The sequence below is a fragment of the Theropithecus gelada genome, chromosome 3, assembly GCF_003255815.1.
Source record: "Theropithecus gelada isolate Dixy chromosome 3, Tgel_1.0, whole genome shotgun sequence".
NCBI classification, from domain to species: Eukaryota; Metazoa; Chordata; class Mammalia; order Primates; family Cercopithecidae; genus Theropithecus; species Theropithecus gelada.
Genome location: NC_037670.1, coordinates 12966514 through 12978922, shown reverse-complemented (window position 1 = coordinate 12978922; position 12409 = coordinate 12966514). Strand labels below are relative to the sequence as shown.

At 46.2% G+C, this 12409-nt stretch overlaps 1 protein-coding gene across 4 annotated transcripts in view; it reads left to right on the top strand.

The window, feature by feature from the left end:
* Positions 1 to 8: 8 nt before the first annotated feature.
* The window catches only part of STAG3 (stromal antigen 3), a 39743-nt gene continuing 27342 nt past the window's right edge, over positions 9 to 12409 (top strand). For 2 of the 4 annotated variants that reach the window (XM_025378799.1, XM_025378798.1), the window contains exons 1-6: positions 189 to 451; positions 3426 to 3602; positions 4995 to 5097; positions 5626 to 5742; positions 9724 to 9820; positions 12054 to 12130. In XM_025378799.1, the coding sequence (XP_025234584.1) occupies positions 3487 to 3602; positions 4995 to 5097; positions 5626 to 5742; positions 9724 to 9820; positions 12054 to 12130 (510 nt within the window). In that variant the 5' untranslated portion in view covers positions 189 to 451; positions 3426 to 3486. Of the gene's footprint in view, positions 452 to 3425; positions 3603 to 4994; positions 5098 to 5625; positions 5743 to 9723; positions 9821 to 12053; positions 12131 to 12409 lie in introns of all 4 variants that reach the window. The other 2 variants (XM_025378800.1, XM_025378801.1) reach the window with 2 other exon arrangements.

Genomic DNA, 12409 nt, shown 5'->3' with positions numbered 1-12409 from the left:
TTGGGGGCGTGGCGATCCTGTTCAAAAGGAGGGGCCTGGGTGGAATCCAGCCTATGGCAATTGAGAAGCCAGATTAAAGGGGTTACTACGAGTCTGGTCCGAAACCCGTCCAATGGAGGGGGAGATTGAGGGTTGCGGGGGTGGGGCCTGGGTGGGGGCGGGGCTAAAGCGGGCCGCACGCGTGCCCAAGCCCACGTGACAGGGCAGCACGCCTGAGAGCTTGAGGCCACACGAGGCTGTGGAGCGGCGTAACTCAAACGTGGCGCGCACCAGCTCGCACACTCCCAAGCCTCGCGATAGCTACTGGCCCTGGGCGAGCCGTTGGGATTGCGCTTGCGCCCAGCGTGTTTCGTGCCTTCCCGCGCTTTTCTGAACTCTTTCGCCACCGGAAGGGCAGCGGCGGGCGCCTGTGCGGAAGGTGGGGTGGCGAGAGACACCCGAAGGACCTGAGGTGGGGGTCCTTCCCTGAACCCTGCTTCGCCAGAAGTCACTCTTCCAGGCTCTGACAGTGAGGTTTCTCCTTCACACAAGAACACACCGTCTCGCGACCCTCCCGGCCCTGATACTAGGAGCCTTCCTGGGCTGTGCCCCCAATGGCCTCTGCCACAGAGCCCCAGAATCCCCTCCCCAGGCCTCCATAGACTGAGAGTCCACTCTCCTAAGCGCTTGGAAGGCTCCTCATCCCGAAGCCGGTTACCCCAGGGGCAGTCGTAGATATTTTTACCTTCTGGAAAAATAGGAAACGCGCGCCTGCCTTTACTCCTTTTGCTTTTCCAGCTCTATTCTCATGGCGCTTCCACCCCCAAATCCTTAAGAGCCTCCCGTTCCATTCCAGGTGGAATCAGGTGCTAGTTCTCTAGAAACGTAAGCCTGGGGTCTTTCTGTATTGTTTTTTCTTATTTCTTTATTGGTTTAATTTTATTTCATTTTTTAAAACCTGTAAGTTCCCTTGCAGCAGGCAGTTTATACTTCTGAAGCCTCCAGAGAGGGGTGTGTCTGAAGCTGCCTTTCTGTTTGCCTTGCTTGGCTTTTTTTTTAATTTAATTTTTTTTTTTTTTTTTTTTTTAGAGACAGGGCCTTGCTATGTGGCTCAGGCTAGTCTTGAACTCCTGGGCCCAAGCGATGCTCCCGCTTCGTCCTCCCAAAGTACTGGGATTATAGGCGGGAGCCACCGTGCACCACGCCTCGGCTTTTGGAGAGCAGTTCCAAACTCACTGCCGAGTTTCTGGGGTCTTGGTGTCTGTAATCCCTTGGTGCTTTAGGGCTACTCTTTGTCTTATTTATTTGTCATTACTATTTTTTGAGACAGAGTCTTGCTTTGTTGCCCAGGCTGGAGTGCATGGTGCAGTCATAGCTCACTGCAGCCTCGACCTCCTGGGCTCAGGTGATCATCCTGCCTCATTCTCCACAGTAGCTGGGACTACAGGTGCACCACCACGCCTGGCTAGTTGTTTTGTTCTGTTTTGTTTTGTTTCGTAGAGACAGGGTCTTGCTCTGTTGCCCAGGCTGGAGTGCATGGTGCAGTCATAGCTCACTGCAGCCTCGACCTCCTGGGCTCAGGTGATCATCCTGCCTCATTCTCCACAGTAGCTGGGACTACAGGTGCACCACCACGCCTGGCTAGTTGTTTTGTTTTGTTTTGTTTTGTTTCGTAGAGACAGGGTCTTGCTATGTTGCCCAGGCTGATTTCGAACTGTTGGGGTCAGGCAGTCCTGCTTCAGCCGCTCAAAGTGCTAGGATTCCAGGTTTGAGCCACCGTGGGCGCCTTGCCTTTTTTTTTTTTTTTTTTTTGGGGGGGGGGGGCTCTGCTTCGTCGCCCCGGGTGGAGTGGCCGGATCTCAGCTCACTGCAAGCTCCGCCTCCTGGGTTTACGCCATTCTCCTGCCTCAGCCTCCCGAGTAGCTGGGACTACAGGCGCCCGCCACCTCGCCCGGCTAGTTTTTTGTATTTTTAGTAGAGACGGGGTTTCACCGTGTTAGCCAGGATGGTCTTGATCTCCTGACCTCGTGATCCGCCCGTCTCGGCCTCCCAAAGTGCTGGGATTACAGGCTTAAGCCACCGCGCCCGGCCCTTTTTTTTTTTTTTTTAAAAACCTATGAGTTAAATTCCCTTGCAGCAGGCAGTTTACACTTCTGAAGCCTCTAGAGAGGGCTGTGTCTGAAGCTGCCCTGGTGTGTGCTTTGCTCGGATTTTTTTTTTTTTTTTTGGACGCATCTCATGTTGCCAAGTCTGGTCTCAAACTGCTGGGCTCAAGCAGTCCTCCTGCCTCAGCCTCATGAGTAGCTGGGACCACAGGTGTGCACCACCACACATAGCTAGTTTTTGCTTATTTTTTGTAGAGATGGGGTCTTGCTATGTTGCCCAGGCTGGTCTTGAACTACTGGACTCAAGCAGTCCTCCCACCTCAGCTGCCTAAAGTTCTGGGATTATAGGTATGATCTGCTGCACCCAGCGTGCTTTTTTTTTTCTTTCTTTTTTTTTTTTGAAGAAAAGACCCATGAGTTAAATTTACTTGCAACAGGCAGTTTGCACTTCCACAGCCTTTAGAGAGATGTGTCTGAAGCTGCCCTGGTGTGTGACTTCCTCAGCTGTTGGAGAGCAACTCCAAACCCACTGGCCAGTTTCTGGGGTGTTGTTGTCCTTAATCCCTTGATGCCTTAGGTCAGCTCTTTGTCTTATTTATTTATTTTGAGATGGAGTTTAGCTCTTGTTGCCCAGGCTAGAGTGCAATGGCACAGTCTCAGCTCACTGCAACTTCTGCCTTCTATGTTCAAGCGATTCTCCTGCCTCAGCCTCCCGAGTAGCTGGGATTACAGGTATATACCATCACACCCGGCTAATTTCGTATTTTTAGTAGAGACAGGGTTTCTCCATGTTGGTCAGGCTGGTCTCGAGCCCCCGACCTCAGGTGATCTGCCTGCCTCGGTCTCCCAAAGTGCTGGAGTTACAGGCATGAGTCACTGTGCCCAGCCATTTTTCTTATTTATTATTACTTTTTTTTTTCTTTTTTTTCTGGGACAGGGTCTTGCTCTGTCACCCAGGCTGGAGTACAGTGGTGCGATCATAGCTCACTGTAGCCTTGAACTCCTGGACTCAGGCAGTCCTCCCACCTCAGCCTCGTGAATAGCTGAATACAGGCATGCGCTACCACACCTGACTATTACTATTTTTTGTAGAAATGGGGTCTTGCTGTATTGCCCAGGCTGGTCTTGAACTCCTGGGCTCAAGCCATCCTTCTGCCTCGGCCTCCCAAAGTGCTGGGATTATAGGCATGAGCCATGGTGCCCAGCTTTTGTCTTAGTTTTTGGTCCCCCTCACCCAACCCCAGAGTTCTAGAACCATTCCCTTGGAAAGAAAGGGACTGGTCAGGGCTGGGGATGGAGAAGTGCTGTGATAGGAGCCCTTTCTTATATTTCTTTCTCCAGCTGGATCGCCATACTTTCCCTGCAGTCTTCATCGTCCTGGCCCCGTAGCTCCTCTCTAAGCATGTCCTCCCCACTGCAAAGAGCTGCGGGAGGTGCCAGGACGGCCTTGTCTGCGTCTTCTAGTTCCTCTGCCAGTCTACCCTTTGATGACAGGGACTCAAACCATACATCAGAGGGGTAAGTAGATGTTGCATTGTGCAGCCACTTCCTGTGTCTGTCGCAGCCTTCTCCCTCTCGTTTCCCCACATTGATGATAATATGCGTGGGACTGTGTGAAAACACCAGAAGTGCTACACTCGTTCAGCACAGTGACACCCTCCCTCCAGCTCTAGGTGTGTTTTTTTTTTTTGGTGGTCCTAGGTGTTAGGTGTTGTAGACATCAAAATAGTAGTACATCCTGCTTTTTTTTTTTTTGGAGACGGAGTCTTGCCCTGTTGCCCAGGCTGGAGTGCCGTGGCGCGATCTCGGCTCACTGCAGCCTCTGCCTCCCGGGTTCAAGCACATCCTATTTTTAATCCATTCCATCTTGTCTAAACCTCTCTTAAACACATTTCTGTGTTCAGCATGTACAACCCCTGGTGGGGGCTGAGAGGTGGCAGATGGGGGAGTAAAGAGTTCTTTATTTGTTGCCTGGCAAATTGTATATACTTTTTAGCCAGTGTCCCCTAGTTCTCCTACTTGAGGATTTTGTAAACAGGTCTGTGTATCTTTATTTATTACCATATGAGAGTTTATTCTGTGTAGGTTATAATGATATATCTTGGTTTTTCATGTTTTCAGAAGGAAAAAAGCTAATTTCATATAGATCTGCTTTATCCCCTGGCTGTTTTAATTGGCTTTCTCTGAGTCATTTCTGTTTCTGTCAGTGCTACTGTGGGGGACCAGATTATATCAATGTTATAAACTTGAATTGATAAGACGTGTGGTTTATGTTTCAAGGGGGTGAAATTTAGGTACACATTACTCTTCCATTTATGGTTGAGTGATAGATGACTTCCTGAGCCATGATTATTTTTCTCTACCTGCTAAGTGAGTATCATTTGATTCTCTTATTCAGAGAGAATACTAGGAAGGGTTGTCCTTCCCCTGTCTCATTTCCTCATTCTTCATCTCCATTGCTTTCACATGAAAGTTTTCCTTTAAGACTTCGTCTCAGCCGGGTGTAGTGGCTCAAGCTTGTAATCCCAACACTTTGGGAGGCTGAGGCGGGTGGATCACCTGAGGTCAGGAGTTTGATACCAGCCTGACCAACATGAAACACCTGTAATCCCAGCTACGCGGAGGCTGAGGTAGGAGAATCGCTTGAACCTGGGAGGTGGAGGTTGCAGTGAGCCGAGATCATGCCATTGCACTCTAGCCTGGGTGACAAGAGTGAAACTCCGTCTCAAAAAAAAAAAAAGATTTTGTCCCAACTTCCTATGAATAATAAGCTCGTTTTTTCTTAAAATCCGAATATGTTTTTCTCATGGAGATGGGGTGTGGTGAGAGACAGAGAAACTATAATTCATTAGCCTTTTATATGGAGGGAATAGGATGGTTGTATTTAAAGAGAACCATATTTTCTCACAGGAATAGTGACTCTTTGTTAGCTGATGAAGGCAGTGACTTTGAAGATAGCTTGAATCGCAGTGTGAAGAAGAGAGCAGCAAAACGACCACCGAAAACAACGCCGGTGAGTCAGCCAGTTTTCTTTTGTTTTTGAATCTTGTGGGGGAAGCAGCCCAGCTACTCAGGAGGCTGAGGCAGGAGAATGAAACCAGAGGGCAGAGCTTGCAGTGTGCCAAGATCGTGCCACTGTACTCCAGCCTGGGCGACAGAGCAAGACTTTGTCTCAAAAAAAAAAAAAAAAAAAGAAAACCTAAAAGAGGTTCAGGTGATATGGTTCATAAAAGGACAAGATTTACCAAGTATTAAGGGATGGAAATAGGAAGAAGAGAAATTTCGAAGATAAAAGAATAAGAGAAAAGGATGTTAGGATGTAGAGATACAGGAAAGGGACTCAAGAACTTTTTTTTTCTCCTAGGGAAAAAAGTTAATAAATTTCATAACAGTATAAACATCAACTATTTCAGGATTGAGTCTAACTCAGATTCTGCTGTGGAATTGGCAGCTTAAGCCTACTTGTGTGATAATGATGAAACCAAGTGTTAATGTCACTTTTACCTTTTTTTCATATTTCTGATCTCTTTATACATATCAGGTGGCAAAACATCCAAAGAAAGGGTCCCGAGTGGTACATCGTCATAGCCGGAAACAGTCAGAGCCACCAGCCAATGATCTTTTCAGTGCTGTGAAAGCCGCCAAAAGTGACATGCAGGTAAAGCAGTGTCTTACTTCTGTTGATACCATCTCAGTTTTTGTAAGGTAAGGACAAGTGTCTACAAACTTGATTTGATATGAACATTTTAGTGGGTATAACGTATCAAAAAAGATAAGATTATGGGGTGAATCCTTGGAGTGATACGAAGGTAACCTTGAATGAGAGAGCGTGTTCTTCTCTTTTTTTTTTTTTGAGACACAATCTCTTTCCATTGCCCAGGCTGGAATGCAGTGGCACAGTCTCCACTTACTGGGTTCAAGCGATTCTCATGCCTCAGGTTCCCAAGTAGCTGAGATTACAGGTGCATGCCACCACGCCCAGCTAATTTTTATGTTTTTAGTAGAGATGGGGTTTCGCCATGTTGGCCAGGCTGGTCTTGAACTCCTGACCTCAGGTGATCCGCCCACCTCGGCCTCCCAAAGTGCTGAAATTACAGGCATGAGCCACTGCATCCAGCTTTGAGAGAGCATGTTCTTTTCTTAAAGGTATCACAGGAGTGATTACGCCTTTATTGATTGATGGAGCAGATGAGGAGAGGCATTGCATGACATAGGAAGGAAGTTTGGATGTGGGTGGCACCTTGTTCACCCATGTTATTTTTTAGCTCCATCTTGACAATTGTACTTAATTATTTTTTCCCTCTCTCTGTTTCTTTTTTTATAATTTTATTGAAGTTCTAATATCCAAAAGTGTACAAAGCTTATATGTAGTTTAAAAAACAAAAATGATCACCCAGATCTCTAGCCCCAGCTCAAGAAATGAAACCTTAATAGTGCTGTAGAGATCCTTTGTGTACCTTCTTTCTACCCTACCTCACAGTCTCCTTATTACCCGTCGGTAGACACTAGAGTGAATTTTGTGTTAATCTTTCTCATCTTTCATTATAGTGTTACCACTATGAATGTGTTTTTTAGTTATGTAAATGAATCCATTATTCAGGCTTCTGTGATTTAATTATTTCAGTTAACATTGTTTGAGATTTATACACATTAATGTGTAGTTTTATAGTTTCTGGGAAAATATTTAAATTTTCAAACATACAGAATTTTGCTAGTTATATTTTCGTTATTTGATTTCTAACTTTATTGCATTGTAGTCAGGGAATGTAGTGTTTGAAATTTATGTAGGGGCTGGGCACAGTGGCTCACACCTGTAATCCCAGCACTTGGGGAGGCTGAGGCAGGCAGATCACTTGAGGCCAGGAGTTCGAGACCAGCCTGGCCAACATGGTGAAACCCTGTCTCTACTAAAAATACAGAAATTAGCTGTGTGTGGTGGTGTTTGTCTATAATCCCAGCCACTTGGGAGGCTGAGGCATGAGAATTGCTTGAACCCGGGAGGCAGAGGTTGCAGTGAGCTGAGATTGTGCCATGGCACTCTAGCCTGGGTGACAGAGTGAGACTCTGTCTCAAAAAAAAAAAAAAAGAAAAGAAAAATTTATGGAGACTTAGCCTTATGACCTAGTATTGAGTTGGTACTTTCATTTTATCTTTTCTGTTTCTTTTTCCCCCTTTGCTTGCTTTCCTTTGAATTTCTTATCTTCTACAAGGACCTGAGCACATTTGAATTCCAGTTGTCTTTTCCATCTTACATGCAGTTGTACAGTGTGTTAGTTTTTTTTGAGACAGAGTCTTACTCTGTCGCCAGGCTGGAGTGCAGTGACGCGATCTTGGCTCACTGCAACCTCTGCCTCCTGGGTTCATGCGATTCTCCTGCCTCAGCCTCCCTAGTAGCTGGGATTACAGGCTCATGCCACCGCGCCCAACTAATTTTTGTATTTTTAGCAGAGATGGGGTTTTACCATGTTGGCCAGGATGGTCTTGATCTCTTGACCTCATGATCCACCTGCCTTGGCCTTCCAAAGTGCTGGGATTACAGGTGTGAGTCACTGCGCCCGGCCTTTTATTTCTTTTATTTTAGCCCATTCTCCCCCTCTATTATTTTTAAAATTTTATTACACGTAGTCATTTTATAATCTATGGTAGATTATTATCTGAAGATCTTTGTGAATATAATTCTGTCAGTGCCTTGTTTCTTTGTATGTTTTACTAGATTTTATTGTGAGCCACTCATTTTCCCTGGAGTTGTTTTTTTTTTTTTTTTTTTTTTTTTTTTGAGACGGAGTCTCGCTCTGTAGCCCAGGCTGGAGTGCAGTGGCCGGATCTCAGCTCACTGCAAGCTCCGCCTCCCGGGTTCACGCCATTCTCCGGCCTCAGCCTCCCGAGTAGCTGGGACTACAGGCGCCCGCCACCTCGCCCGGCTAGTTTTTGTATTTCTTAGTAGAGACGGGGTTTCACCGTGTTAGCCAGGATGGTCTCGATCTCCTGACCTCGTGATCCGCCCAGCTCGGCCTCCCAAAGTGCTGGGATTACAGGCTTGAGCCACCGCGCCCGGCCTGGAGTTCTTATGTGTTGGAATTTTTGGGGGCCTAGGTCAAAGGTGGGTTTTTTTTTTTTTTTTTTTCCTTGAGATGGAGTCTCACACTGTCGCCCAGGCTGGAGTGCAGTGGCGCGATCTCCACTCACTGCAAACTCCGCTTCCCGGATTCACGCCATTCTCCTGCCTCAGCCTCCTGAGTAGCTGGGACTGCAGGCGCCCGCTACCACGCCCAGCTAATTTTTTGTATTTTTTTTTTTTTTTTTTTTTTTAGTAGAGACGGGGTTTCGCCGTGTTAGCCAGGATGGTCTCGATCTCCTGACCTTATGATCTGCCTGCCTCGGCCTCCCAAAGTGCTGGGATTACAGGCATGAGCTAACACGCCTGGCCAAAGGTGGGTTTTTAAGAGAGGATCCTGTTTTTGCTTTGACAGTTGCCTGGGGACACTCCTGAATCACTTTTTTTTTTTTTTTAAGACAGGGTTTCATTCTTTCTAGGCTGAAGTGCAGTAGTGCTATCACAGCTCCCTGCTGATTCAACCTCCCTCAGTGGGGAGGTGGTGATCCTCCCACCTCAGCCTCTCTAGTAGTTGGGACTATAGGCATGTGCCAACATTCCTGACTAATTATTCTGTTTTTGGTAGACCAGCCTGGGCAACAGGAGTTTTACTTTACTTGGGTTACTGCTTCCAGCCTGAATCACTTTTAATTATCTGAATGATTATTCTGGGCTGAGTGTGGTGGCTCATGCCTGTAATCCCAGCATTTTGGGACGCTAAGGTGGACCTTACTTGAAGTCAGGAGTTCGAGACCAGCCTGGCCAATATGGTGAAACCCTGTCTCTACTAAAAATAGAAAAATTAGCCGTTAGCCAGGAGTGGTGGCGCACACCTGTAATCCCAGCTACTTGGGAGGCTGAAGCAGGAGAATTGCTTGAACCTGGGAGCTGGAGGTTGTAGTGAGCTGAGATCATGCCATTGCACTCCAGTTTGGGCTGCAGAGTGAGACTCTGTCCCAAAAAAAAAAAGAAAAGAAAAGAAAAAAAAAAGATTATCCTGATCATGTATGTGATATGAATCTTGACTGCAAATCCAGATCTGAGGGCTCACTATGGTTATGAATTCTCAAAGAGAATTATTTTTTTTTCCTCCACTGCACCCTCAGGTCATAACAAGCTAGTTTTCTTGCTGTCCCTATCTGCCCTGTAGGTTTAGTGTTCAGTCTCACTTCCTTGAGGATGTGACTTTTTGCAGGACCCAGCTCTATTTAGGTGCCTCCTCTTTGACTACTCGTCTTGGAAAAAGCTTAGGCTCTATCTCCTGTGCTCTGCATTCCATGCAGCCATCTGGATACAAAGTCAGGGTCCCCAGGGATTAATGAAACTTTTAGGGCAAAAGTCAGTTTGCTTACCTCCCAGGGTTGCTACTTAGACCTCATTTTTGCCCTGTATGAAATTTTACCTTTCATTCTAGTTCACCAGTACATTGTGAAAGATGTTTTAAATGTTTTACAGAAGTTTAGATGGTTCAACTGGGAAGATCATATGGGATTTCTGTTCTGTCATGTTGCCAGAAATAGAAGTCATCTACATTTTTTTTCCTAGTCTTTGGTAGATGAGTGGCTGGATAGCTACAAGCAAGACCAGGATGCAGGATTTCTGGAGCTTGTTAACTTTTTCATCCGATCTTGCGGATGTAAAGGTGAGGAAACTACTCTTTCTAATTCCCAGCCTTTTGTTCCTATGTCATGAAATTCTTTCTCCATTTAGATAAGTAGGATTAGACATTTCCTAAATAAAGGAAGATGGTAAAGCATTAGAAAAGTTTTACTTATTTAGGCTGGGCACTGTGACTCACACCTGTAATCCCAGCACTTTGGGAAGCTGAGGTGGGTGAATCACTTGAGGTCAGGAGTTTAAGACCAGCCTGGGCAACATGGTGAAACCCTACTAAAATACAAAACATTATCTGGGTATGGTGGCTCATGCCTGTAGAATTGCTTGAACCCAGGAGGTGGATAGTGAGCTGGGATAGCGCCACTGCACTCCAGCCTGGCGACAGAGCCAGACTGTCTTCAAAAAAAAAAAAAAGTTTCACTTATTTAACTAATTTTTTTTATTGATAAATACGGGAAGTGATCCAGTAGGGAACCATGTTGGTTTAGAGGCAAGACACTTTGGGGAAAAACAAGTAATCATGCTTATGTTATGGCACAAATTTGAAGACACCCTTTAGTCTTTCTAGATGCAATAATCTGTTATTTTCATACTCTTTATTTCCCAGCTACTTTGCCCATATTTCTCCTCTGTAGCTGTGGTACCCCCAGAACTCTTACTGTCATGGCTTAATTTATTGGGACAGATGGTCTCAGTCAGGTTGTATTATATAAGAAATCAGCACCTGGCTTAGTTTTATTGCTCTCTTTGTTTTCTTTTTTTTGTTTTTTTGGTTTTTTTTGGTGTTTTTTTTTTGAGACAGTCTCACTCTATTGCCCAGGCTGGAGTGCAGTGGCACAACCTTGGCTCACTGCAACCTCTACATCCTGGGTTTAAGCGATTCTTGTGCTTCAGCCTCCCAAGTAGCTGGGATTACAGGCGTGTGCCACCAAACGCGGCTAATGATTGCATTTTTAGTAGAGACGGGGTTTCACCAGGCTGGTCTTGAACTCCTGACCTCAGGTGATCCACCTGCCTCGGCCTCCCAAAGTGTTGGGATTACAGGCGTGAGCCATCGCATCCAGCCTATTTTGTTTTGTTTTGTTTTGTTGTTGTTGTTGATGTTTTTGGCACAGTTTTTCACTGCTTGATTCCTTTTTTTTTTTTTTTTTGGGCGGGGTTTCCCTCTTTCCCCCCGGCCGGGGGGGCAGTTTTTTTTTTTTTTTTTTTTGTAAACAAATTCTGCCTCAGGTTTATTTGTACAAATAGTGCAGGAGGACACCAGTCCTCCTGTCCTCACACTGGAGACGGAGATCTCTACTCTGAAGCCTTTGTACAGCCTGGGGCACCTTTGGGAGCCTGAGCTGGAACTGAAGCTGGAGCTGCAGCCTGGGCCTTCATTTGATCCTTGGCCTTTGGCTGGCACAGCCTGAACCCCTTGGCATTGTGGGCACAAGCATGCTTCTCAAGCTTGGGGTGGGCAGTGTAGGCAAGTGGGCTTAACTTCCTTGGGCTTTACGAGAGGCTTGATAGCCTCAGCATGTGCACTTGTGGCCCTGGCATTGTTGCCCTGCATCATCTTCTTTTTTTTTTTTTTTTTTGAGACAGAGTCTCACTCTGTTGGCAGACTGGAGTGCAGTAGTGCAATCTCGGCTCACTGTAACCTCTGCCTACCGGTTTCAAGTGATTCTCCTGCCTCAGCCTCCCGAGTAGCTGGGATTACAGGTGCCCACCACTATGCCCAGCTCATTTTTTGCATTTTTAGTAGAGATGGGGTTTCACCATGCTGGCCAGGCTGGTCTCGAATTCCTGACCTCATGATTCGTCCGCCTTGGCCTCCCAAAGTGCTGGGATTACAGGCATGACTGACTGCGCCCAGCCGGCCTGCATCTTCTTTAGGCCCTTCTTGTTGTGCTTCTTGGCAAAGCACATACTCCTCAGGAACTTGGGGTCCATCCCCTTAAGAGATTTGTATCTTTGTGATTGGGGTTTCTTGATGCCATTTCTGTGCAGTTTTCAGCCTGATTGTGTGAGGTGTGGTTCTTGGATTTGGCCATGTCTACAGCATAACCTGTGGCTCCCTTCCTTTGGGTTTTTAGAGAGATTGCCTTATAGCAAATACATAGTTGGATGTTGGCAGACTGTTGACCAGGGGGTCTTCTGATTCCCCACCTAGGCTGTTTGCAGAATGTTTCCTTGCTCATCTTCAGGTATATCTGTAAATAATCATAGCATCCTGTTATTTTGCTCGTAAGCACCTCATATCCTTCATTCTTTAGGCACCGTGACCCCTGAGATGTTCAAGAAGATGTCCAACTCAGAGATCATCCAGCACCTAACAGAGCAGTTTAATGAGGTGGAAGAAGACGACCAGGATCCTCTTACTCCTCTTATTTCAAAACAATGCCTATTATCCCCTTCTTTTTGATTCTGTGAAATAGGGTAGCTTTTAGAAGGAGGAATTCAGTCTCTTGGGGGTAAAAGAGATCTGAATATGCCTCTCAAATTGGGGAGAATACCTGGAAATGAGGTATAACAGAGGTATTTTTACTAGACTGTTGGGTTTTGACATCCAAGCCCGTATGACTTCATGGACCTTGTGATAACTTTCCCATCCTTTTCATACATCCTTTTG